At 37.8% G+C, this 25,211-nt stretch overlaps 1 protein-coding gene across 8 annotated transcripts in view; it reads left to right on the forward strand.

The window, feature by feature from the left end:
* NR1H4 (nuclear receptor subfamily 1 group H member 4) overlaps positions 1 to 25,211 on the forward strand; it is a 40,901-nt gene that overhangs the window by 10,314 nt on the left and 5,376 nt on the right. Inside the window, exons 1-9 of one of the 8 annotated variants that reach the window (XM_010709473.3) lie at positions 66 to 1,374; positions 2,449 to 2,592; positions 4,195 to 4,272; positions 5,695 to 6,057; positions 11,627 to 11,779; positions 15,208 to 15,341; positions 15,859 to 15,957; positions 16,766 to 16,865; positions 18,260 to 18,406. In XM_010709473.3, the coding sequence (XP_010707775.1) occupies positions 5,712 to 6,057; positions 11,627 to 11,779; positions 15,208 to 15,341; positions 15,859 to 15,957; positions 16,766 to 16,865; positions 18,260 to 18,406 (979 nt within the window). In that variant the 5' untranslated portion in view covers positions 66 to 1,374; positions 2,449 to 2,592; positions 4,195 to 4,272; positions 5,695 to 5,711. Of the gene's footprint in view, positions 1 to 65; positions 1,375 to 2,448; positions 2,593 to 4,194; positions 4,273 to 5,694; positions 6,058 to 11,626; positions 11,780 to 15,207; positions 15,342 to 15,858; positions 15,958 to 16,765; positions 16,866 to 18,259; positions 18,407 to 19,612; positions 19,672 to 25,211 lie in introns of those variants that run through there. The other 7 variants (XM_010709468.3, XM_010709487.3, XM_031553994.1 and 4 more) reach the window with 7 other exon arrangements.

Raw genomic sequence — 25,211 nt, forward strand, 5'->3', positions numbered from 1 at the left:
TTCTTTTTAACGGTAGTAGGATAAAGTGTCAAAACTGATTAAACACCTTCCAGATCATAAGATTTGTTAAATAACTGTTTGTCCTCAGCACACCTGGTCAGGGATGAAACATCTGGCTTCATCCTTGTAGAGAAGATAATTAGGCCTGTAACAGACCCCTAGACCAAAAGGAAACAAAGCAACACAAATTAAAACAGAAAATCGTGTATGCTTAATAATTATTATGAGGAAAGCTAAAGCAAACCGAGTGGGATCTGAGGAAAAAAAAAAACAAGAAATTAAAGGAAAAGTATGCAACTGAACAGGACTGAGAGTGAAGATCGCACCACAGAGCAAAGCAAAACCAAAATGCTTGTATACTGCTTCCTCCTGTGCATCTTAGCCTGGAAATCTGGCTGTTTCGTGAAATTACACAGGAACCTAGCAGGAAAGCTGCTTGGACAAGACTGCTGTAGGTTTGGCTGGCTTTGCCCTACACTGTTCTCTAAGACTCTATCTCAGTAGGTTTTGCACATCTTCACAACTTTGCTGCTTTCAAATGATGGCATACAATATACTCTCCTGGCTTCAAGCAGACCCGATACACTATGGTGGCACACAACAGAACCCTCATGATATTACAGATGATTTGAGCTGAAGTGACACCTATTAAGTGATAATACCTGAGAGCCACAGGAAGGCTGCGTGGGTCCAGAAGTGTAAGGTCAGCAACATGGACTACAAATTCAGCTGCATCCTACCTGTTCTTTGGAGAGTTAGCTTTACCCCTAACCAACATAGAGAAGAATTGGCAACTGGCCTTGGGTCAAGGGCATCTTCCTGGGACTCTTCTATGTCATCATATAGATGTGTCCAGCAAGGCCTAAGCACTCTGGCTTGTTTTGGAGAATACAAGCATTTCTGGGCTTAAAAAGCACCTGTTAATCCAGTCAACTAAAACAGGCTACTGAAGTGGTTAATCTATTGCTCAGAATCATCTGAAGTTGTTAAATCTTTACTGATGAACGTTTTGCCATGAGTAAACTGTTATAGTTACAGAAAATTACAATATCTAAGCTTTTTGGAGGCACCTCCTCACATGGAAACCAGATTTTATCCAGGTAAATTACTAGTGGATGCTGGCGTTGCTATTGTTCTAGGCATTTACTAACAAGTTTCTCTGTAATGAAGTTAATCAGTAAACGATATAACCTCTGGCCTGTGTCACTCCTTTGTGAGTCTTAAAGAAAGTTCTCACTGTAAAGAAGGCAACGGGATCTAGACAAAGCAAAAACTTCAAGGGAAGAGAAAAGCAGAGAAAGAGGGAAAGAAGGACTGGGTAACGTAAGGACAGTATTTTGCTTCAAGATATGGTCTGACTGAAGACTGGCTGAGGTAGGACATCTCTATGCTCTTGTTTAGTTGTGTTTGTGATCTGAACTTGTGTTCTTCACTGAAACCGTAGGGTGCTATAAGGTTGTTTAACTCAAGAGATCTTTAATGTTCTGAAAAGAATTTGTTTGGAATCGCGTCAGGATTTCATTAATGGCTGTTCTAAGGTTTCCAATTACTTAATCCTGAAGTTTGTGCTGATTTCTTTAAGTTCCACTGTGAATATCTTCAAGACTGCCAAAAGTTCATACTGGAAACCTTCTTATATTTTTGACCCTTTATTAGCTTTGTATTAATGGAATAATAACATTTTACCTTAAAATGTGATATCACTGTAATTTCTGTAATATTCTTAATCAACCAGTGTTATTCTTGAGTCTTGAATCTCAATTTAAAGCTACTAACTGAAAACACTTTCTTTAGTTCCTTCAAGGGAAATTCCTTTTCAATTCAGCAAGTGCTTAAACCTACATTAAAAATGTTTTAATTTGTATGCAAAATACTCAGTGTAGAGTTTGAAGAAACGAACTCAAAACTCTCCCATGTGTTTCAGTTGCAAGCAGTGTTGTGGAAAAATATTTGCAAAACTCTGATTGCATCCATATAAATATGTCACGTTGTAAGCTTTCCTGGTTTCTGTAAAATATTTTCATTGAAAGTCACTTATTTGCAAAAGATAACCTAAAAGGTCAACAACTGTAAGTGATCCACATTTATGTGCATTTAAATCATTTTTAAAATTGTAAAAAGTAGTATTTCAGAAGGAAAAACAGTTGTTTCAAAATAGCTAAGACTAAGCAAATAAAAAAAATGACTATATTCCAGCGAGTCCATTTCTGACTTCACTGCTTTTTACTACTCAATTCCAATGATTTCAGTGGCTGGCTCATGCTTCACAGTAGCACGAGACCAGCTCATTGCAGACTTATTTCTTCTAATGTCTTGATAAAAGCATATGTGCATTCTGGTTAGCAAGATAAGATTAGGGTACTTTTTTTTGCGATAAGAAAACTACGTGTTTTAGACTCGCATATACTTTGCAAAGCATAATTCTCAAAGTTGCTGTGATTTTAAAAGGTCATGCAAGACAGAGCAGCGCACTGTATGCTTCTGAGAGCAGAATCCCTGCAGCCTTTGTGAAAAGCTCTGTGCACACCGCTGGCTGAGGAACACTGCTCGGACCACATGTTTTGGATCAGGCCAAAGAAATTCTTCATCCTGGTAACTTCAAAGCAGTTGATTTCTGTTTCAGCCTTCTCATTTTTAAAGAAAATATTTCAGAATAAAAGGACATTTCAACTCAAGAATGAGAGTTTCATTTTTAAATTGTGTTTATGGAAGACCTCTACAATTTTAAACAAATATTTTTAGGAAAAATGTTAAATAGCTAATGCTTGTCTTGCAGTGTTTAATTCAAGCCTTATTGATGATTTTGTGGAATAATAATCATTCAACAGCAGTTGTTGATCTGCTAATTTCTAAGGATGAAACAGAAGTTCTCACCAAAGCTCTTCAAACTAGACAAATCAGTTCAAATTAATAAAGCCTTAAGCTGAAGCAGGAAAGCCTACACTGTAACTAAACATCCTTAAAAATCACTTTGGTCTCCATCAGTGAGCCATCTGCATACTTCCAGAGTTTTAACTGCAAACTAGCTTTACAGAAAACAAGATTGTGTTCTCTCAGTCTCTCTTTACCCTGTTCTCCCTTTTTCTTTCCACTAATCTAACCAATGATAAGATTTAGCTGAAAGTCTTCATCTCTCTTTTGTATTTTACCTTATAGGTTGATGGTTTTTGTGTCTTTCACTAGTAGAATATAATTAATAATTACGGAGATTTCTGTACACATCTGTAATGCAAATGCTACTTTAAATAAACGCTCAATGTTGTCTCAGCATATGCTGCAGTTCTTTTGCAGCCCTGAGTTTTTAATGAGTCCAGAGATGATTTTCTGCTGTGGAAGGAATGTTGCCTTCCAACAGTTCAAGAGACTGATAAAAAGCTTTTGTGGAATTTCCGGTGGATGGCATAAAGATAAAAATCAACAGTTTCTTTGTTTTCATTTTGGGATCTTCCTCTTTCCTTTAGGGAACTTAGTCAACAAATTAATTCCTAACTAGCAAGCAATAGCTTAGGTTTCCATGGTGAACAGATTCCTTTCCAAAGAGACTGAATGATTTGTATAATGATTGTGTGTCTTGTCATTAAATTAACACTGCTTTTGTGCATAAAGTATTTTGAACAATCTCAAAGGGCAGCATTCCCAACAAACTGGAAATAAAATTAAAGAAAGACCACCTACTCATTAAACCTGTAGTTGTAGGCCTTTCCTTGCATTTGAATTTCATTCTGAACAGCAAAGCTCAGCATTATATCATTGCTGTTTTCACCTTCCATGACTTCTGTCACAACTGCAGCTGATAGGTATCACTGGAGTGTCAGTTAAGTTTTGACTGACAAAGCTCTGACTTCATCTCCAGGCTCTTCTATAGAAGATGCCAATGCTTTCTCTCAAGAGTCCAGATGTCCATGTTATTTATTTGAAGGGCATAAACACAGGCTTGGGGAGTACCCTCTGCTACATACTATTGTAGTATGTGGGTCTTGGCATCTTCTGGAAGAACAAAATGCAACAATAACAAAACTAACTGCTAAAAATAAATAGCGCCATCACTCTCTTTTAGGCTTGTGTCTTATTTTTCCAGACTTGTGTCTTTCTGTTTATTCTTGAACTTGAACCTCTACATTTGCTATTGGCAAAGATGTGCTGTGGACAATACAGCATTCAGCCAAATCCAAGCCAGCTGTATCACTTTTGCAGCACGGTGAAGTAGGAGGGGCAGAGAGCTGCACAGCAAGCATGGGACCTTGAAAGCGAAGAAGTAGTCAAAAAGCAAAGGTTAGTTTCTGTCACTAACCACAGAGAGACAAAGGAGAGGGAAAAATCCCCTGCTACAGATTTTTCTTCCTAGCTGTCATTAAAGAATGCTCCTTCTTTGCTACTAGTATTTCTTCATTGTTTCCGATTCCTCAGAAGTGAAGGAAACTTTCCAGGAATTGATTTTGTCAGAAAAAGCTTTTTTTGAGTGCTTTAGAAGCACAGTTAAGTAATGGTCACCAACAAACTTTTATCTATGATTTCCTTGTAAATTCTGCTGTTGACTTCGATAAGAGTGGGACTAGGCATCTCTCCAGTGACATACACTATTTTTATTGAATTATCTTCTTGGAATTAATGGAGGAGCAGTGTCAGTATTTTCATAAAATAGCAAGACGTGACTTTCCAACAAAAAATATAGAATAGTTTGGGAATAACTTTTTAATTAGCCTTTTCATCTGGTTGACATGGGCTTTCTTTTACTGATATCATCTAAGGACTGTTAGATGTAATTCCACTTGTGTTACTGCAAAAATGAGATCTAAATTGTTGGTATTTTGAATAAGACAAGCAGCATGTGAACCTGCAATTCAATGAACTAAGTAAGGTAGCCTCCCGGTACTTTGCTGATACCAACTTTACAAACTACTTTTACAGGAAATGATGCAATTCTTTGTCATATCTTATTCACCATTACCAAGTTTGTTGTTGGCTCAAAGGTGAACAGTGCAGGCTAGGGAGGTGTTCCTAGTGGGCCAATGCTCGAAGTCCCATAGGCTTGTAGAGATTGGGGACTGGGCTGCAGGGGCTGACTTGGTGACCAATGGAGGCTGGCTGCTGGGAAAGTCCCATTTTTCCACTTACATCAAGAATATCTTCCCTACTTCTTCCTTGCAGCCTCACTACCCCCTTTCAGACTTTTCCTGAAAGTTTATTTCACGTACTTAGCCACATAATCAAGTCTCTCTCTTGTCTTTCCCCATTGTAGCTTTCCCATCACACTGTATTCATTCAGAAGTATATAGAAATTAACACAATGTTTTGTGTCTTGATCTAGCTTTCATCAATACCATAGGATTTTTTAATTTACTTGGATTTATTTTATTCTACTGCAAATCTTAATTCAGGTTACTAATTTATTTGTGGTATGATTACTCTTTCTCATGAATTGAACGTTTATATTCCTAGCTACGTGGTATCTTTCAATTTTTTAATGTGAATGGCAGTGTGTGACATTCCACCACTGATAAAGGAGTATCTGAGAGTGGCTGATTTGAAAACACCTTGCAAAATACACGCACAGACCATGCAGTCTTTGTGACTATGCCATATTGTTTTTGAGATGGATGTCTGAGGAAGTGGAAACTTTTCTGACAATTGTCTTTTCACAGTAGTAATAATTTGTGTTTTGGATTTCTTCTTTGTTTGTTTATTATTTTCCAGGTATCCTTTCAGAACCAATGAGTTCTCCAGTGCAAGAAGCAGATGTTTCACCTTACGCACAGTACAACAGTGTGCCATTTCCCCAAGTTCAGCCTCAGATTTCATCACCACCTTATTACTCCAACCTGGGCTTCTACCCTTCACAGCACGAGGAATGGTATTCCCCTGGGATGTACGAGCTCAGGAGAATACCCTCAGAGACCTTTTTCACAAGAGAGACAGAGATAATGGATATCCCTGCAGCCAAAAAGCCTAGACTGGGCCACTCCACGGGAAGAATGAAAGGAGAAGAGCTCTGTGTGGTCTGTGGTGACAAAGCCTCTGGGTACCACTACAATGCTCTCACTTGTGAAGGATGCAAAGGTAAGATGAAATCAGTTACAGAATACTACTTGACTGTTAAGTGTAGCAGTATCAGCTTTTCACTTTTTTCTTTACATTTTTTGTATTAAGTATTAAGTATTGTAGAAAATTAAATTTAGATTTGATATATATTATTCTGGATTTACCCCAAGACAAATTGTCAACGTCTTCTACCTATGAATCCATTTTCCTATGAATATAGAGCACAGTTGGTCATCAGATGGTCTTGAGCCATCATCAGGTTTCCTTAAGCTTAAGACCAGCTTCCATGCAGTGCCTGGCAGCCTGGTTTTGCTGTCTCAGTGGCTATTGAACCCAGCCTGCTCCTATGGAAAGAGCCAAACTTATGGCCACCCCTTAGGATCTCTCTCTGGACTAGGCTGCCATAGAAATCATCTGTGACTTCAGTCCATATGTAGTGCACATTGAAAGGAAGTGAAAGCTGTCAGCCCCCATTTCCAAAGTGTTCCCAAAGAACCCTCTTCCTTCAGGTCCTAATGTGGAAGCAGTGTGTCTCTAGGCTTGTGAAATGAATGAACCTTTCTAATTCCAGGTGTGTTTCTAGAAACAGCCTCTATCCCTAGAAAGACAGTTTTTTCCAGTTGCAATTGCAGCCTAGATATCTTACTTCCTAGGGGAACAGTATTCACAAATCTGTCAGGATAAAGGCGCTATAGAAAATCATTGCCTTTATTGAAGACATTATTGCCAGATATTTCAGCAGAGGAAACAAAAAGGATATACTAGTGGAACAACTATTGTACCTTAAGATGGTCACTCTGTGATGAGGCCAAGGTGCAAGGTAGGATGAAAAATCCCTCAGTTTTTCATCCTATTTTGTGAATAAATGTTTAATTAAGGTTTCTGTTCCATGGATAAAGGCTGCAGTATGAACATGGATACTAATCTTAATGTGGAGCTCACTGTCATCGAGGGTGGACTTTGAAGTACTTTTAGGTTTTGCTTTACCTATTACAGATTCATTTCTGAGGGCAAAACAGACCTCAGTGGTCCAACACTGTAAACGTAAATGCAATTAAAGGTCATATAGTTTATCTGAATAATTTCAATAAATAGGAGATTGGTTTCTTTCTGCTGCCTGCGCGAGTATGCTCAAAGTAAAAATAAAATAAATAGCTTTTACTAATGCTGTCTTTATAAACAAGATTTATATTCAATTTTAATGTGAAGATTCTAAGTCATGATACATTTATTTTGTTAGCTAGCTGTTCCCACTGTTTATTATTTCAGTTATGAAATGACTTACTCTATTTTTCAAAGATTTATAATTGCAAACTCCAGAGTGTTTAAAAAACATCTCTGGGAGTTTGTTAAAGCCATCAGGTAAATACACAGGCAATATGTGTTCATCTCTCTACTGATTCAGTTTGAATCATTCTGCATAATTATAATTATACTACTTTATTGGGATAATTTATTTTATGTTTTCTCTCTATTTCATGATTGCAACATCAATTATGAGGAATAGTACCCTTGATCAAACATAGTAAAACTTGAATTATTTAAAGACGATGCATTCAATTTCTACAATAAACTTGAGAGGCCATTAAAATAACAGCTGATTCAGGAAAAAGATGTGCTGAGGACAGTAATTCTCTTTTACAAGAGGATATAGCCTTTTCTAGACCTCTGATCATTCTTCTGTCTCTGTGGAATTTTTCACATTGCTATCTATTACCTCAAGATACATTGACCAAAACTGAGCTCGGTAAGACAGTTGTACTCTTATCAGTGTAGTAGGATTACTTCACACATCTCATATCTGAGCATGGCATTAACTCTTCTTTTCAGTAACAAGACTGTTAATTCATGCTCACTGAGTGTCCTGAATAATACACAGACCTCTTCCTGCAGGCCAGGTGCATACCCTGCAGTGACCCTGCTCCAATGATGCTGTAGAGATTCTGATTCAAAGTTGGACACTTAGCAAATATTTATATGGGAGTCAGTTCTCTGTGATGAATATGTGTAATTTTTTTTACCATTATTACTTTATTGGATAGTGCATTCAGCAACACTCCCCATTTTTCTTTCTTGAGTAGAGCAATATTAAGATCTTATTTACCATCCCTCATGAGAATAGCAATCTGAAGATATGGATTGAATTATACATTTCTATCTTATTTTTTTGCAGTACGTGAACATCCTTTAAGAAATATTTATTAACTATTTAATATTTTACATATTATATAAAAGCAGATAAAACATTTGCTCTCATAGGATAGTTGCCTCTAGTATATAAAAATAGAAATTAAATTAAATAAGAGGATTTCTTGAGGTTTCTCTCACTTCTAGCACATCAGTTTTGAAGATACTACCTTGCTCTACAATAATACTAGCATCACAATTGTGATCCATAAAGGATAAGACAGTCCACGGGCAACATTTCATTATAAGGACCATTGTACTGTGCTTTAAAGCCTGCTCCTCTAGAGGCCAATCCCCTGATAATCTTTGCAGGCAGACATCAAAGCTCCTAAAGACATTTTTAAAACAGCCAATAGTTTATAATTACACATCTTTGAAAATATACACTAAGCCACTTCATAATAAGATAATAAACACTAGGAACAGCTTAATCTGCATAGCGGTACTGGGCTTTGAAGGCCATTTTGAGATGCTGCAGAACAAGTTTGATGCAGTATTGTATTTGTTCATTGAATCTACTGAGCATGTTTGCTGAGAGAAAAGCTGGTTGTGAATTCCCCTTACATAGAACGACACCAGTTTTGGCACTCTTCAAAGCATTGCTGATGATGCTTAATGATTCTTATATCAGACCGAGCATACTTCCTGTGACGTGAAGTGCTACTTTAATCTTCTCCTCAGATTCACACCCACCATGTGGGCATGGGTGGAGGGAGGTGCCACAGCATGTGCTGGTAGTCTGACAGAGTGGAGTAGTGCTTCGTTAGCAACTGTGAACTTCAAATCTTTTAGACTGAGATTCTCGGAACAATTAGACACCAGGATGGCAAACTGAGATACTTACAAAGCTTTCATCTATGTTTTTAACAACTATCTTCCTTCAGTGTTTATAATTTCCTTAGGAAAAATTAGGATTGGTAACACAGGAGCAACTGTAGTCTTAATTAATTATATTCATTACTAGCTGAGAGAACAAAGCAAAATCAACATTTCCAGCCAACGTGAGATTTTTGTAATTTGGTAAGATCAAACCAAAGTTAGACTGTGCCAGAAAAGCCTTTTGAGGGCTTCCCCTTCATTGTTCTGACAGATGCCATTTCTCCACATTTTTGTAAACAGCCATCTGGTATTGGAGATTGTGCATAAAATACTTCAAGCAATATAAGTTTATTTGGAATTATTAGTAAAGACAATGTATTAAAAAATTACTTGTACCAAAATTTTTATTTCAAAATCAGTTGTGAAGTCTATTAGAGAAGAAAATGATTCAAGAGTCACTTCATGATAGAACTGCAATGAGAATAGGAATAAAACTACTTTTTGTAAAAAAAAAACAACAACCAAACCTATTTATTTTCTTACTCCATATAATTTTGCTTTTCCAAAAACTTTCTTTTAAGAGTAAGTATTTGAGTCCTATTAACTTCTACCTTTTTGCATCCCTATTTTTGGATCCGTACATTTTTTCATGTTTTTTAAGCAAACATTTAGTAAGGCTCTTTTCCTTTGCTCCCTCGAGAGAAAGCAAACTAGCAGAGAGCGTGAGAGAAAAATTGGACTTAAAATGTCATAAATATTTGAACAGAGCTTTTTAATATTTACTACTAATTAATACTTATCACAGGATTACAGGATTTAAATTTAACAAATAGTTGCCTTTAACTGACACTGAGAAGCAACAGCTTAAATCCAGGCCTTTCTCTTCCTTCCCTGAGCATTAAATGGTAATGTATTAAACACAGTGCAAATGATGAATAAAAATAATGCCTAGGGCTGCAGAAGGTTCTAAGCAATCTGCATTTCAAAAGAGGCTGATGCCAGTCAAATATATTTATCTGAAAAGAAGCCAAGAATGAAAGCTATTTCAAGCAGGAAATAAAGCAGATTTAAAGAAACACTAGATTTTTTGTGAGCGGAATAGTTTTACTCAAAGCTACGTATTGGTACTTGGAAGAGATGACACAGCTATAGAAACTTGAGCCAAAACTGGGAAATTGTCATCTGACAATGGCAAAATCATCATAGCATATCACGTTATCTTGCTCAGATTCAGCAGCATATTATCCTAGCTCCACACATTCTGTGGATTCACATTCACACTGACTGTGAAAACACACAGACAAATCCTTCAAGGCACAAAAATTCAGAATCACATCTAAATTTGCCCTGCAATTTAAGTTTAGGAGACTGGATCTTTTTCGGTGCCTCTGGTATTGCATGAAAGTACCAGGCCGGAAAACAATGGCATCTTTATTGTGCTGGCCAGGGGCCAGAAGAAAGCAAAAGTTTTGTGAATAGTTCTCCTTGTTGCAAATTTACGCAGAGTTCTAGTTTCAATTGCGCTATAAGTCAGTGACATATCAGGAGAAGCTCCCAGAAGTCTACCTCAAAAGCCTGCCCTCAGGTGAGGAGGAGAATCAGCCTTCCCAGCTATGACAAAGGTAGTTAATTCCCTCTGCAGCTGATGCTAGATAGTCTGCCATATGAAGGATAACTTCAAAAGATTGTGATGGCACAGTGAGTCACTCTAAAAATTCAGGAAACATTTAAGTCATGGTTGGCTGCAAAGACTCTGATATTTCTGTGACGACTCTTACTGTAAAAAAATTCATATCTTGAGCACCGCACATTTTCTCCATGGTTCCTCTCACAGAGCTGTGCTAGGCAAAAACAAATAGTAGATTTCTACAGATTGAGTCAAGTCCCTGTAGACTTCTGGGATGAATTCTGGTTTGCAGTAACTGTTGCGCAACTTTTGCATGAATCCAGTGATGATATCAATTCAAGTGCTTGAGTAGTTGAAATCAGGTAAGTGCTTAGTTCATTGGGGGACAGTGTTTAGGGAAAGGGATCGAGGTATCTTGTTAACAGGTGAGGAGGCCTCACGTACAATAGGTGGATATGGTACAACTTCTTTACTAGACCTGGAATGGGCAAGTAGATCAGCATGTGGAGCTTCTGCAGCTCCCAGGAGCTGCAGGGAAGTATAACCAGTTATTCATTTCTCTTCCTGTGCATCCTGTACCTCAAGAGACTTAACAGGCTGGTATTTTTTTTTGCACCAGTATGTATGCTATCACTCCTAAAGCAGGTGCTCAGACTGCTCCTGGCAGGTTTCAGATTTGGGTCTGAATTTTCTCAAGGTCACCAGTTGCAGGGCCTTACTTGGGGCTAATTTCTAATGTGGACATGTGATCTAACAAGCTCATTTATTAAATTACACAATTTTGATACTGTTCTCAACACAAACAGCAAGAATTTGATCACCCAGGCACCAAAAGAAACCTGCAGTGTAGCAGAATTGGTGTCATTCAGAAAATCATTATGGAGATGCTCTTCGTCTTTGTTATTTGCTGCTTTGAGAGTTTTCTTTGATCTATGTCACTGTTGTGTTGTACAGGGTTCTTCAGAAGAAGCATCACAAAAAATGCAGTGTACAAGTGTAAAAATGGAGGCAACTGTGAGATGGACATGTACATGAGGAGGAAGTGCCAAGAGTGCCGTCTAAGGAAATGCAAGCAAATGGGCATGTTGGCTGAATGTATGTATACAGGTATTTGCATCATACAGTCAGAGTGAGCAGAGAACACACCAAATACTGTATTTGTTTAATTGAGCTGGTCTTAATAATAAACTTATAAAAGATACAGTTTGGAGGCTGGAAAGTGCAATAAAGATGATGCTGTTACTGTGCCACTGAAAAAGGCAAGCGCATTTATAAAGAACAGGATTTGGTGGTCAGAGACACAAAGGTATAGGAGCTGAGCAATTGATGAAGGAAAGGCTGTCCTTCAGTAGGTGAGTGGGAGGGAAAAGCGGTGAGGTGGAGCAAGTCTCTGGCAGTGAGCAGTCTGCAGTGCTATGGGAGGCAGGGCAGGAAAAGTCCTGGTGCTTCCTCTTGTTCTTTCTGGTCCTCTCCCTGTCCAGTTCTTGCTAACCAAGTCCAAATGCTGGCATTCAAACAACGCCGTTTTTCAGAAAAGAGGAAGACTGCCATGAGCAGGCAGTGTCTGTGGACTTGCCAAGTGTACGTTCCCAGACCCCACCCAGCAATCAGGTTAAGACTACTGAGGGCTGGCCCTTTTTTATAGTCTCATTTGCTTTTTGACTGGTACTATGGATTTTCTTACCCTCGTACAGATGCATAGTTAGGACTGGATCCAGAGATGAAGCAGATAGACTTCAATAATGTTTCATTTAAAGAGAATACTCTGTTCAGGCTGACAGCTTATAAATTTCATTAAGCTTTACATTGGCCAACTTAGAACACAGATACTGAAGTGCAACTTTAAGCATAGATAAAGCATTTTCAGTAAAATATATTTTCAAGCCAGCTCCTGAAAATAGTCTGTAAATATCTGCTCTTCTGCCTTCTATGAACAAGACAACAATTTATTTTTCTTGACGTCTCCAATCATTTTAGCATACACATATGTGTGAAACCAATTTGGGTTCATACAGGAAATTAATCTACTTGGAATTTTTAATATACTTCCATCCCTCAATCTGATCAGAAGATGCTATATTAACTGTTGGTTTTGTGAGAAACAATAAGCTCCATCAGTGTTTGGAATGCATTGCCAGCATAGTGTAATTAATCTTCCATTCTGCAAATTGAACAGGCCAAAGAGATTCTATGATATAACATATTCTTGTGCAATATGTAAATATATGAGCAGACACCACCACTGTGATGACAGCACTCAATGGGTCCCTCCACGTCAAAGGGAAATGACTCCCCTGTGGTGCTGATCCATTGTTTCAATGTTTGTAGGGTTTAAAACAGCCCGAATGACTCAGTAGAAAAACAAGCGATCCCTAAAAAAAATAGGTCACCGTAAATAACACCAGCAGGGTATGCATGAAAGTTTTAAGCTGGCTGATCATTTTCAGAAATTGGCACATGTGAAATAAAAGCTAGTGAGTGGCACTGCCATTTGACTCTCTTTCTGCAATGGAAACACTGGGTATCTTGTGTCGCTCATGACTTAAACATAAGCGTGCTTTAATGCACTGCAATGAGGATGTTTTGCAAGGTACTATTTAATGGCTTCTAAGTAGGAGTGTGCTGTATAATTGCTTTTAGTTCAAGGCAATCCAGAACAGTAAAACATGAAGCTTCTAGGAGTACAAAGCATTTATTTGAAAAAAGTGACTAGGAAATAAAAGACAACCTTGAACTTTGTTTCACTGTTTCTCTTACTCATTTTGTAGGATTGTAATTACAAGCACTGTGAATTCCTTTTTTTCCAATGAATAAGGAGGTAAAGTCTTATAAACATTTATGGTATGGCTACTCAATAATCCTGCTCCTGCCCTTTATACATGAAAGATCAAAACTGCTCACCATCAGTTTCAGTTGCTTCCTGTGGTTTTGTTACAAACTGCACGTTTCTTGTATGAAATGTCTACCTAGGGAAGACCCAGATTATGCTACTCTTTCTAGAATTTAATAACTGTTTAATAACCATTGAAAGCCAGCTAGCTCTGAGATAAAAAGTAAAGTCCTGTCTCTCGCTTGAGTTTTCCAATTAACTTAGTTGGAGCTAGAATAAGATGTCAGTAGCAGGAAGCTTAGGAAAATCTAGTCTTAACTGCTTAAGGCAAAAGTAAGACACATTTTCCTTAGGAAAGCAGCAGGCTAGATCCTAAGCTGGTGGAAAATGGTGCAAGCCCATTAGCACTGCCAAAGGATGTATCAAATATTATCATTTAGAAAAAGAAATCTATGATGCTGTGCAGCAGCACAAATTACATGGCTCAATACCAATTATTATCTCCATCATTCCTATTCCCCCCTTTCAAGGTATTATTTGCAGGTCTTATTTTAATCATGTAAATTTCCTCTTCTCTCAGCAGTTCAGGTAGGTTATTTTATATAGTGCTTAAACAGGAAATTAAAAACATTCACAACGAAATTCACTGTTTCCCTGGTATCTTCCTCTACCATCATGCACTCACTGAATGAGCACCTTTCCCTGCTCTGTGTTTTCAAAGGTGAAGAATGGGAAGGATGCTTGAATAAAAGTCCTGTGGTGATATGTTTATTTTTAGATGAATACTTAACAGTTTACTTTTTCATTTGTGCTTTTTGGCTGTCTTCCACTGGTTGCTTAGGGTACACATTGTCCCTTTCTTTTGTTACACAAGCAAGTTGTTAGTTTTTATGACATCCATATAGGGATGCTCCCTGCTTCAAAGGACTGAAATGTAGTCTAAAACAAAATACAACAATGCAAACATCCTTTCACTGGGGCAAATTAAACCCTAGAGTAAAACTACAGTTTTATCCAGTCTTCTAAGACAAAGAAATGCAAACTATCAAGAGCAACTGGGTAAAATTTTAAATTAATACATTTTTCAGCTGTATTTGCCAGCCTGAGTTACTTCTGGCCTAAATTTTCAGCTGTTGGTCTATCTGTATACTGACACTAATGGCTGAAGCCTGGGAGTCCTCTTCTAAAAGAACTTTACAAAGAAGCTGCACTATAGCCATAACACAACTTAAAGTTTATTGAAAAAATCCACTGCCCTTTATGTAAGAACAGCTACACCTTGATTACTGTTTTGGATCAAATTAGACAGTCTTCTAATCGCCCTCATTTACTGCGCATTCGTTTGCATCCTGGAGCACAAAGAAGGGCATTCTTTTGGATGAAGCTGAATTAAAGACATATTCCGGCACAATCCCATCACACTCTGTCTGTAAGAGCATTTAAGAGGTGATCCAAAACAATCCCCCTGATATGCACACTGTGCAGATGCTGGGCACCAACTGTTTTTCCTCTGTAGATGGGCTGGACTACTCATTGGTATATACTTGTGTGTCTCATTAGATTCACATCACACATGTTCAGGAAATGGTCTGTACAGGTAAGTGTGTTTGTTAGCATAAAGGGCATTCAAAGGCATGTTTATGCACCTACTCAGTGCCTGAAGGATATAATATATATCCAAAATCTATTGTATTGTGTGTTCCAGGTCTATTAACAGAAATACAATGCAAGTCAAAAAGGCTACGGAAAAATGTGAAACAGCTCCCAGATCAGACAGTCAATGAAGATAATGAAGGCCACGACATGAAACAAGTGACATCTACAACTAAAATTTATAGGGTAATAAAATTCTTGCAATAGTAGTGGTGTTTTTAGCTAGCTGTGGTTAGTACAGTGAATAAGTACTTGTAAAGTCTGTGGAGCTATCTGCATCAACTAAAAATCCATCTCTCACTCAAGTAAAAAAAATGCCTTGAGTATAATAGTTCTGGTATCTTTAGTCAAAACTCAGTAAAGCCTCCACAAAAGCCATAAAATATATCTTCTGTTATACATGTCTGATATACTTCACATACAGTGAGGCATGGTACTGAAGTTTGAGCACACCTGGCTAGTTGCTAATCATTTCCCTATTTTTAATATTAAACCACACAAACTCATGCTGTTTAGAAACCTGAAACACCTCTCCTCTTTTGACTTCTGTAGAAATCCAGTGTCTCTTGGTGACAAGCAAACCTAGTCTGCTTGATGTCCAGGTGCGAGAAATGGATGCATATCTTTTGCCTAAAACAAGTGATGCTGGGTCATTTCTACATAACTGCATTTCATGATGGGCTTTTTGTTTTTGCCAGTATAGGAGAAAGTAGAATTTACCCCAGAACAGCAGAACCTTCTTGATTACATCATGGATTCATACAGCAAACAACAAATACCTCAGGAGGTGTCAAAAAAGCTGGTAAGTAAGTGCATTGATTAATTAATTATTGAGTTGTGGATGAAGAGGCAGAGGATTAAGTAGGCTATAAGTTTAAACATGCTGTGAGCGGGCAGAGTCTCTCCTATTCAGTCATTAATTATACTTCATCTTTGTTTACCAAAATTAAATGCCAAGAAAAAGCTTTCTACTCTTTTAAAATGCACCTTTATACTCAAATCTAATTTTTGCCAATTGGAACTTCGGGGTTTTTTTTGCGGTATCAATATAGACAGTGAGTTTGACTGTAACCAACCTTTCTTTCTTTAAATTACAAGCCTGGATGCTTAAATATATTTCAGTTTATTGTTCCAAATTCCCAGCATCTTTCAGGTTTTTGTTAGTTCATTTTTCTTTTCTTTTCCTCCCTATCTTCTAGAAATTCTGCTTTCCATTTAAAAACTTCCAGTTATCATGTTTAGATGGTAAAAGATTGGGAAATAGCCAACTCTTTTTTAACACAGGGCATAAGAGATATTTTGATGGTTTTCATTTTACAGTTTAAAATATTGTGGTGCACATGTAATTTCTAGGTCAGGAAGTGCCTAGATCATTGACTGCTAGACATGACATTGAAAGTGAGACAGATATTCAAAGGAAAGGACACTTCCTACATATTTTATTTGTCACAACACCTAGCAAAATACCTGATTTGTGAATGATTGAAAACGAATTACAGGGTTAGATAGGCCTCCTGCCCGGCCCACTCTAATAATTCTTGTATTTTATGTCTTTAAATGTGAAGTGCTGATGAATATTAACAGGTTTTGTTTGTTCTGATTTCTAACAGTTACACGAGGAATTCAGTGCTGAAGGGAATTTTCTGATTCTAACAGAAATGGCTACCAGTCATGTACAAGTTCTTGTGGAATTCACTAAAAAACTACCAGGTATATGCGGTCTGCTGGGCCACATTTTGTTATTTCAAAACTTTGCTTTCAGTTGCCATTTGATTGTTGTGTGTATTTTGAATGCTATATCAAAATGCCACCTCCACTGACACATGCATTCTTCAGACACCTGAAATCTGAAGAAAGGGGGCTTTGTGCTCTGCAGAGAATATTTTGAATAATTCAAATTCTGTCTCTCTGAGATGTGGCACTTTCTGCCTATTCAAAAACAAAATGTTCAGAGAAGGGGTGATATCTCTAGAGAGACTTTATTCTCATATACCAGTGCAATGCCAAATAGTCTCCTCTAAATTACAACTAACATTGGCACAACTGCTTTGTTCAGTTTGCTGCCGTTCTGGAAAGGTGTTTCAGTCGTGAACTGTGGATGCTAAACAAGTCTGCCTAGTTGGAGGCACCAATATTTATGGATCTTGCATTGTGTGTTATGGACAAACACTTAAAACATGAGTTCTAATATTATAATTATTATTAAGTTCAACTATCAAGTGGATGTTACCTCAGAAGTGAATGTTAGGCATGGTACAGATTCCTTGTGAGACAGGTCCCTTCTTCTTTGCGAGGAAGCAGTGTTTGCAGGTGCTTTCTCACCAGCATTGAGCACTTGCCCACCATTCAGAGTCAGTCTCCATCTGAAAAGGGATTACAGCATCTTTCCCTACACTCAGCCTTGAAGACTCGAACTGAGACACCCTAGAAGAGATTCTTCAGGCCCTTCTTTTTAAGGAAGGTGTAGTGGAATGCCTAGCTGTAGAAAAAATTATTCTCCCAGCATTCCCATGATCTTGAGTTTTTCTGTGTGTTACAGACTTACTTCAAAGACTAATATCTCAGCCTTAACTTTACTTTTATGCTAACTGGCTCACAGGACATGAATGGGGTACAAATTAAGCAAAGAAAAGTGTAGCAATATCAGCTGAAAGGTGCTAAGACACCTCCTTAATGGCACAAAAGAAATAATTCAATATGCTAAGTGCTGCTCTGGTTGAAATCAATCACTGGTCAAGCACAAGGTTATGTGTGCATGTACACACCTGAGAGGAAGCAAGGCTGTGAGCTAGAAACATGATAGTATTTTGATAAGAGGCAAAAAGTCCTTCCAGATTTTTGCAAGCCAAATGGCCTTATGCTGAGGAAAAAGCAAAGGCCTGGAATTAAAAATTTCCACAAATGCTGCCCACTTGACTTTGGTGAGGACTGAGCTTGTGTTGTTATTTTGTGAAATCTGACTTTCAGTCTCTGTACTTGTCAAGTAAGCTAACACCAGGATCAAGGTTACACAGATGTGTAGCACCTCATGTTTGAGAAGTTCAGGACAGAAAGTAGTGGGGAGTTTTCTGCTGATGACTTACTTGTCTCTAATGTCTTCCCAGGCTTCCAAACTCTTGACCATGAAGATCAGATTGCTTTGCTGAAGGGCTCAGCAGTAGAAGCCATGTTCCTCCGTTCAGCTGAGATCTTCAGTAGGAAACTTCCTACAGGACATACTGTCCTTCTAGAAGAAAGAATTCGTAATAGTGGTAAGCATCTTGTTTACAAGGCAAAAAAAACCCCACACAGTCGCAGTTCTGTGTCAGTATTTTGTCCTTGAAAAGCTAGTAAAATAGTTTTCTAGTATTGAAAAAGACTCATCTGAAAGCTGCTCTTCATATTAACTAGAACAAATCCAATTCAGCCTTGAGTGTAAAGATCATAAGGTAAAGGTTTATTCGTAAATACATCACAAGTGATATGAATAATGCAACATTGAATAAACCCAGTACAGCTTTCCAATGATAAGCATAGAAGAATGAAGAAAACAGATTCCATTTCAAATTGTTCAAATAAAATATCAGTATTTTTGCTTGGAAATGAAATTACTCAAAGATAGAAAGGGAGAGAAAAGAAAAAGAGGATTTTAGGATGTTACTGTAGAAGAGAAACATCTATTCTTAGGTCAATTTGGCAAAAATGATTCATAGTGCATAGAAGAACTAAAAAAAAGGAATATTCTCAGTATATTTGCTGCTTCTTAAGGTCCTTCTAAAGATATAAGTCTGGAACGTTACAAAAAGATGAACTGGGCTTGATATTTGCTCCTTAATGCAGGCAAAGCCATGTTTTGCATTGTTACACAGCCTTTGTGCTCCACTGATGCAATATACAATGTGTTTTGTTTTTTCTCTCTTGACTAGCAAATTTTATCTACCCTTCATCTCATCATTAAAAATTCAAATGTAATAAAAATTCGGAATCGAAGAGAGGCTGCTTTGATTCTAGCTTCTGGCCCTCCTTTATAATGGCCAGAAGGAAAATATATATAGGAGAACAATGCTAATCATAGAAATGGGCTTGAATTCTGTTCTGATTCAATTAATACCCGTGACGTGAGGGGACTACAGATGTATGCAAAATGATGCCAATAATTATACATTTGAAACCCTGAAAAGGAATCAGAAAACTTGAGAATAACTCACTTGCTGAAGTTATGGTTTTAGTTTGAGTTAGAATGCTCATTTCTAGGTTTACATTTTGCAGTTTTTAATATTTTATTTATTTAATTATAAGAGACCATTATTTGAAGGACTGGAGACAGTGTGTTTGAGGGTGATATAAGAGTGATACAGATGGCTTCTGGGCAGAGGAATGTGCCAGGAAGGCCAGACGCAGAGGAAATATTTTGACCCTGAATATCAGATAGCCCATTAAGTCATACAAATACTTTTTTCCTTACTTGTACTTTTCAGATAGTCTTAATTCTCTGCAACTGTTGAGTCGAGATGAAATGCAACGTCCTTCTTTCTGAGTGAGTTAGTACTAGACTTAAAGATAACATTACCTGCCATAGCATAACTAGTTGTAATATGACATTGTATCCTGTTGTAATATTATTGACCTCTCATGAACTAGTTAAAAACCCAAGCATTATATGCATAAGAAAGTTTCAAGACAACTAACAACTTCCAATGAGGGAAGGGATTCCAAAGGGATTTCCTGCAATTCTTTTTTTTCTTGGAGAACAAAAGCCACCTATGTAAATTAAAAATGAGTTCTGGATCAGAACCTGTGTTGAATAGTTCCCAAGGAAAGAAGCACTACAACCTTTAGTGTTTAAATATATACAAGCTGAACAAATACACATGTATTTACTGCTTGTGGGAAAAAAAAAAGACTTTCTAAAGCATCTCTCCTGAAGCTGCAATCAAGCTAGGAACATAAAAAGAAATACTGCTACTAGAATTGCTCCCTCCCTGTTTTGCAGGAGAGTAAAGCATGAGCCATCTTACCTGCTGCTGGCTGCACCTTTTTCTTTCCATTTATAACCAGAATACAAGAGATAACAATCGTTGTCATGTATTCTCTTTCTCCTGTGCAAATTCAAGTCTATTTAAAAACAGTTTCCTTGACTGCACTTAATGGGGTTTTGACAGTAAACAAAAGCAGCTTGTAAATCATTGTGTTTGTAGCTGTGTTAACTGTTGCTACCGATGCTGCTGAAGGTGGTGTTGACTGTAAGTGCTACTGAACAGAACTAGAAGTCACTCAGAATTCCCAAGAGTGCAAGATTCCCTCGTTTTGGATGAACATTGCCTCATTGTCATTGTTGCATGTTAGAGAATATCAGTTAGAGTTGACCATGTCTCTTATAGGAAACTGCTTAAATGTGCTTTAAAAATGCCTCCTTGCCTCTCCATTCAGTGCTGGTCAAATAGTGTTATCTCTTTCTTTGCAATGGCAATGCAAGCAGATGAGTTTCTAAGAGGAAGAGTCGAGAGATAGGTTTGATTCTCTCATGCTTCCCAAAGACATTTCTCAGTGTTCCCTCACTTTTCAAAAGAATATTGTTCTTACGTTACAAGCTATCAGTTTCTTGTTTTCATATTAAGCTCCTGCTTTAGTGCATTTTTACTGCACATTTTGTCTTGGTTTCTGATAAATTCTAGAATTACACATTTAGGTAAATTGACTCATTTCAAAATATTATAAAGTATCTACTACTGAGGCATTTTTCTTTTGTGGTCTAATTCATGATTATTTGCGGGTATCCTGAGTTTAAATAAATTAAAAGAAAAGCATCCAAATTCTTTTGCTGTCATTGCTTACACATACAGCTTTGAAAAGCACTAAAAATGCAGCTCACAGCCCTGCTGTAGGACCTAGCACCAGGGTTCTGGCTTGAAAAGATGTGATTTTGTCTTATTTTCAGCTGGGACTCTTTCTTCAGAGTGTGTGGTATGGTGCTATGTTTTGGTTCCAGGAGAAAAACTATGCTGATAACACAGTGATGTTTATAGTTATTGCTAAGCAGTATTGTACTGAGCCATGGCCTTTCTGACTTCTCAGCTCATGTTCACTAAGGGCTGGGAGGGGACAGAATCAGGACAACTGACTTAAAGGGGCCAAGTGGTTATCCCACGCCATATGACATCATATAGAAGGAGAGTTTTGAAAGTGGGAGGTCATCTCACTCTCTTCTGCTGCTCAGGGCCTAGTTGAGCATCAGTCAGTCATGGGGTGGTGAGCAATTGCTTGTGCATCACTTCTTACACATATTCACATATATATTTTTCATAATTATTATCCTTTTATCTTAGTAAATAGTTGTATAGTTGTATCTTAACCCATGAGTTCTCCTTTGTTTTTTCTTCTTTTTGTTTTTTTTTTTTTTTTTCCCTTTTTGTATTCTCTCCCCCATCCCACTGGGAACAGGGAAAGTGAAGCAAAAGACTGTGTGGTGCTCAGCCAACACAACAGATTTTAGAGTAGAAACTTTAGCAACCTCTCCTATACTTCACCAGTAAGGAAACATGCTACTTTCTAAAAGCTGCAGCTGAATATTATCATGTTATAGACTAGTCCAAGAGATAAGGCCAGGAGAGATCGAATCTAAATTACATAAAGAAGAAAGCCCAAGAGAATTATATATAGGTATTGAGACAGGAACTTTAGCATACACCTGACTGAACACAGCAAACCAAAATACCCTGCAAAACCAAGTGAGAGTAGCAAAGCAAAGGCAGTGACAGTTGGATGAGAGTTTAGCAAAGAAAAAGCATCATGACTATTCGTAGCTCCTGGTGAGGTCCTAAGCGTTATCAGGCCATCAGCCATAAACTGTCATTAGTCAGAACTTCTATCAGCATTTTTTAGATGCAGACAAATGTCTGAATGTCACACAGTCCTATTGTCAAGCCTTGATATCCATATCCATAAAATCAAGTGGGAATGGGGGGGATCCTGCCTAAAAGCCACAGGCTATCCAAACTTCTGTCACCTGCCACTGTGTCCATTTAGAAGTCGCTCTCATCTATTAATATTTATGCCTTCCCCACTCTGATTCTGTGGAACGTATGGCTTTTTTTTTTTTCTAATAAAGAAGCCAGAGATTTGATCGGGATGACCTTTGAGCATTATTGGTATTCATTTTTATTCTCATGCTGATGAGGTATATTTTTATTTCTTAGCTCGAGCCTGTTGCATAAATCCTGCTACATCTGCCTTCGTTTTTGCCTGTACAGTCTTCCTGTTATAGCAATTCTTTCTCTCACAGCTCCTGAAACTGAAATCCTCTCTTACTCAATCTATATTAAGACCTAATGAGAAATACAGACATTTTATCTAATGTTAATGAGAGCTCATAAAATTTACTCATCTTACTTGATGTTTCACTACGCATATGCCTTGTTGTCACTGATGGACTCATTTTGTTAAAGGCTGACATCTGGGCAATTTAATATCTTGTTTCTTTTTGTTGTTTTAAAAGCAAATACTCCCCACTGTCGGGCAGGACAATAATTTAAAAATCACTGCTGAAATTCTGAATGTTTTCTCAGGGAGCATTTATACCTTCCTTTCCTAAGGACATCTGTTTTCAGTAGTCATTAAGAGCCACAGATTTTTACGTCATCATTTTCTACTGATTTCAGTGTCAGGGATAGCATACTTTCTGATGTGAATAGAAGTGGAAGAACTGGGACTCAAACTTTCAGTTGGCAGCAGGAGACCTGTCATTGTGAAGTACACCTTCGTCTTGCTGGATGGGTTACAAGTGTTGAAGTGCAATGCAATCCAAGAGTAAAACGAAACAGCCGCTATTCCAAAGCATTGGCAGAAGGCCACCTTTCGCCCTTGAACGTGGATACAAAGTTCCCATTGATTTGGACAAGGGCCTCCTGCAACCAAGGACAAAAATTTGGCAGAGGAACAATGGTACCTAACCAACTTCCGCTGCCTTTGGCTTTCATTATTTGATTATTTGTACTGAGTAACCATAGTGCTTCAAAAGCCCGCTGTGCTGGAGGCCGTATGGGGAAACGAAATAATCTTCACTGTCGAGAACAGATAATCTGAGACAGTGTAATCTCTTTATGTCACTCCTTGTTTTTAAACATAGGTGCAAATCTAAGCTGTCCAACTCTGCCAGTTGCACGCATTCACATGGAAGGAGACATTTCCTATCCTGTGACTCGACCCAAAATCAGCACCCTGCACAGAACATTTAGAAATTAGGGACACTTTTAATTAAAGACTATAGGAAGGAACAGAGTATATGAAAGAACTTCTCAGCTTGTATATGGTCCTGATCTCTCCTGCTGAGTGCCATGTTTCTGAATTACAAATAAAGTTTACACAACTGTTTAAGCCATATCTACGGAGTTAATTTACGTATATGAAAATAAGAACAGATATCAGAGGACCCAATCTCTTTCCTTCTGCATAAGTGTGTTTCTCTAGGCCAGAAACTTACTTAGATAAGTAGCTTTGGCCCATGAGGACTAGCTGAAGGCAGCACAGCTGCTGTTGTGTGCTAGGCCACACCTCCCTGCAGATTGCCCCAACACGGCTGCTGCCAGAGGATGGAATGTGGCAGTGCCATTTGCATCCTCCTTGATGGTGTTTCATCACTTGCACTGATGGCTCCACACTGGTACTATTAATTGATTTTGGGAGGAAGGGGTTTTGCAATCCTGCTTGTGAGTTCTCCCTGACACACACTAACTTCTTGTTTAAGTAGTTCACCTCTAGAAGAGGAGGTAGAAGAGAGGTCCCATATCCATATCCTAGTGTATCTTCTCTACTGGATAGATATTCCTCCCTTATCCAGCTCTTAGCATCAATAGGGTGAATTCAGCCCATGTTTAAAGGGCTGCTGAATATATTTGAATGCAGAGCTCATAACAAATACTTTACAGCACGGAAGTCAGTTCTGGTAGATGGAGCATTGTGAAAGATAAGGTGTAATTTTGTGAGTAATTAATATATTTTATTTTCATAAAACAGCTACTATCATACTTTTGATTTAATATCTAGTCATCTCCACATTTATCAAGAAAAAAAGATATCTTCATCCATTTTAATAACACAGTGCTAGTTGCTATTAATTAGCATTTATTTGCAAGCTTTCTTTTGCAATAGATTGATCTGCTCTGTTTTTATGAATAGACAAAATAAAAGAGAGAATACTGGTCTCAAGAAATGGCAATATTGACTTGATATCACAGGAAAAAAATGAAGTTTATTCCAGGGCTATGTTAAATTCATAATTATTTATAGCCTGAAACTGCAAACCTTATGAAAGCAAGCCCTCTTACCTTCATTGAGAAATCATAGGAACAAAACTATAAAAATCAAGGCAAAGTCTGAAACAATACTTTGTCTTAAGTTACAGAGGTGAACTAAACTGTATAAGAAGTAAGGGGTGCTGAATGAATAATGCTGACAAATTTGCATCTCCTCTAGGCTAATGCTGCCGGAACATACTCAGTAAAGGCAGTTTTTCCCATTGACTACCTGGAGTTCCCAGTCAGTCAGGCATTAACAGAGCGAAATCAATTAAATTGAATTGCAGTGTCTTCAGCAGATGATAGAGCTGGGCTGATGGTTAAGTAGCAATCTGCCTAATTCAGAATGCTGCATAACAAAACACAGAGGAGACTCCAGTTTCTAGTGCCTTAAGACAACATCATGCAAAGTTTTTCAAACCTTCTTGAAAAAAGTCTAAGCAGGGTACATCATTAAATACAGAGCAGGAAGTTCTGCCTTTCTGATAAGAACAGTGCTCTTGTCTGAGCTAAATAAAGAAATATAAACAGCTCACTTTTCAGTTCTCACTGAGAACTGAAATACATTATAACTTTATCTATTTGATTTTTTTTCACTTTTGGAGTGTGATTGGTAGGAATGACACTTGAAAAGCCACACAATTCATTACTCCTCCAGCCCTTCCAGGGGGCTGGAACAAATTGCCTTTAATTCTTTTTTTGATAATCTGAATGGAAGTGACATCTCGTACAGTAGATAAGGGGAAAAAAGCAAGAACTATAAACATCTGTTTCCTGCCTTTTT

Source organism: Meleagris gallopavo, chromosome 1, assembly GCF_000146605.3.
Source record: "Meleagris gallopavo isolate NT-WF06-2002-E0010 breed Aviagen turkey brand Nicholas breeding stock chromosome 1, Turkey_5.1, whole genome shotgun sequence".
Classification (NCBI taxonomy): Eukaryota; Metazoa; Chordata; class Aves; order Galliformes; family Phasianidae; genus Meleagris; species Meleagris gallopavo.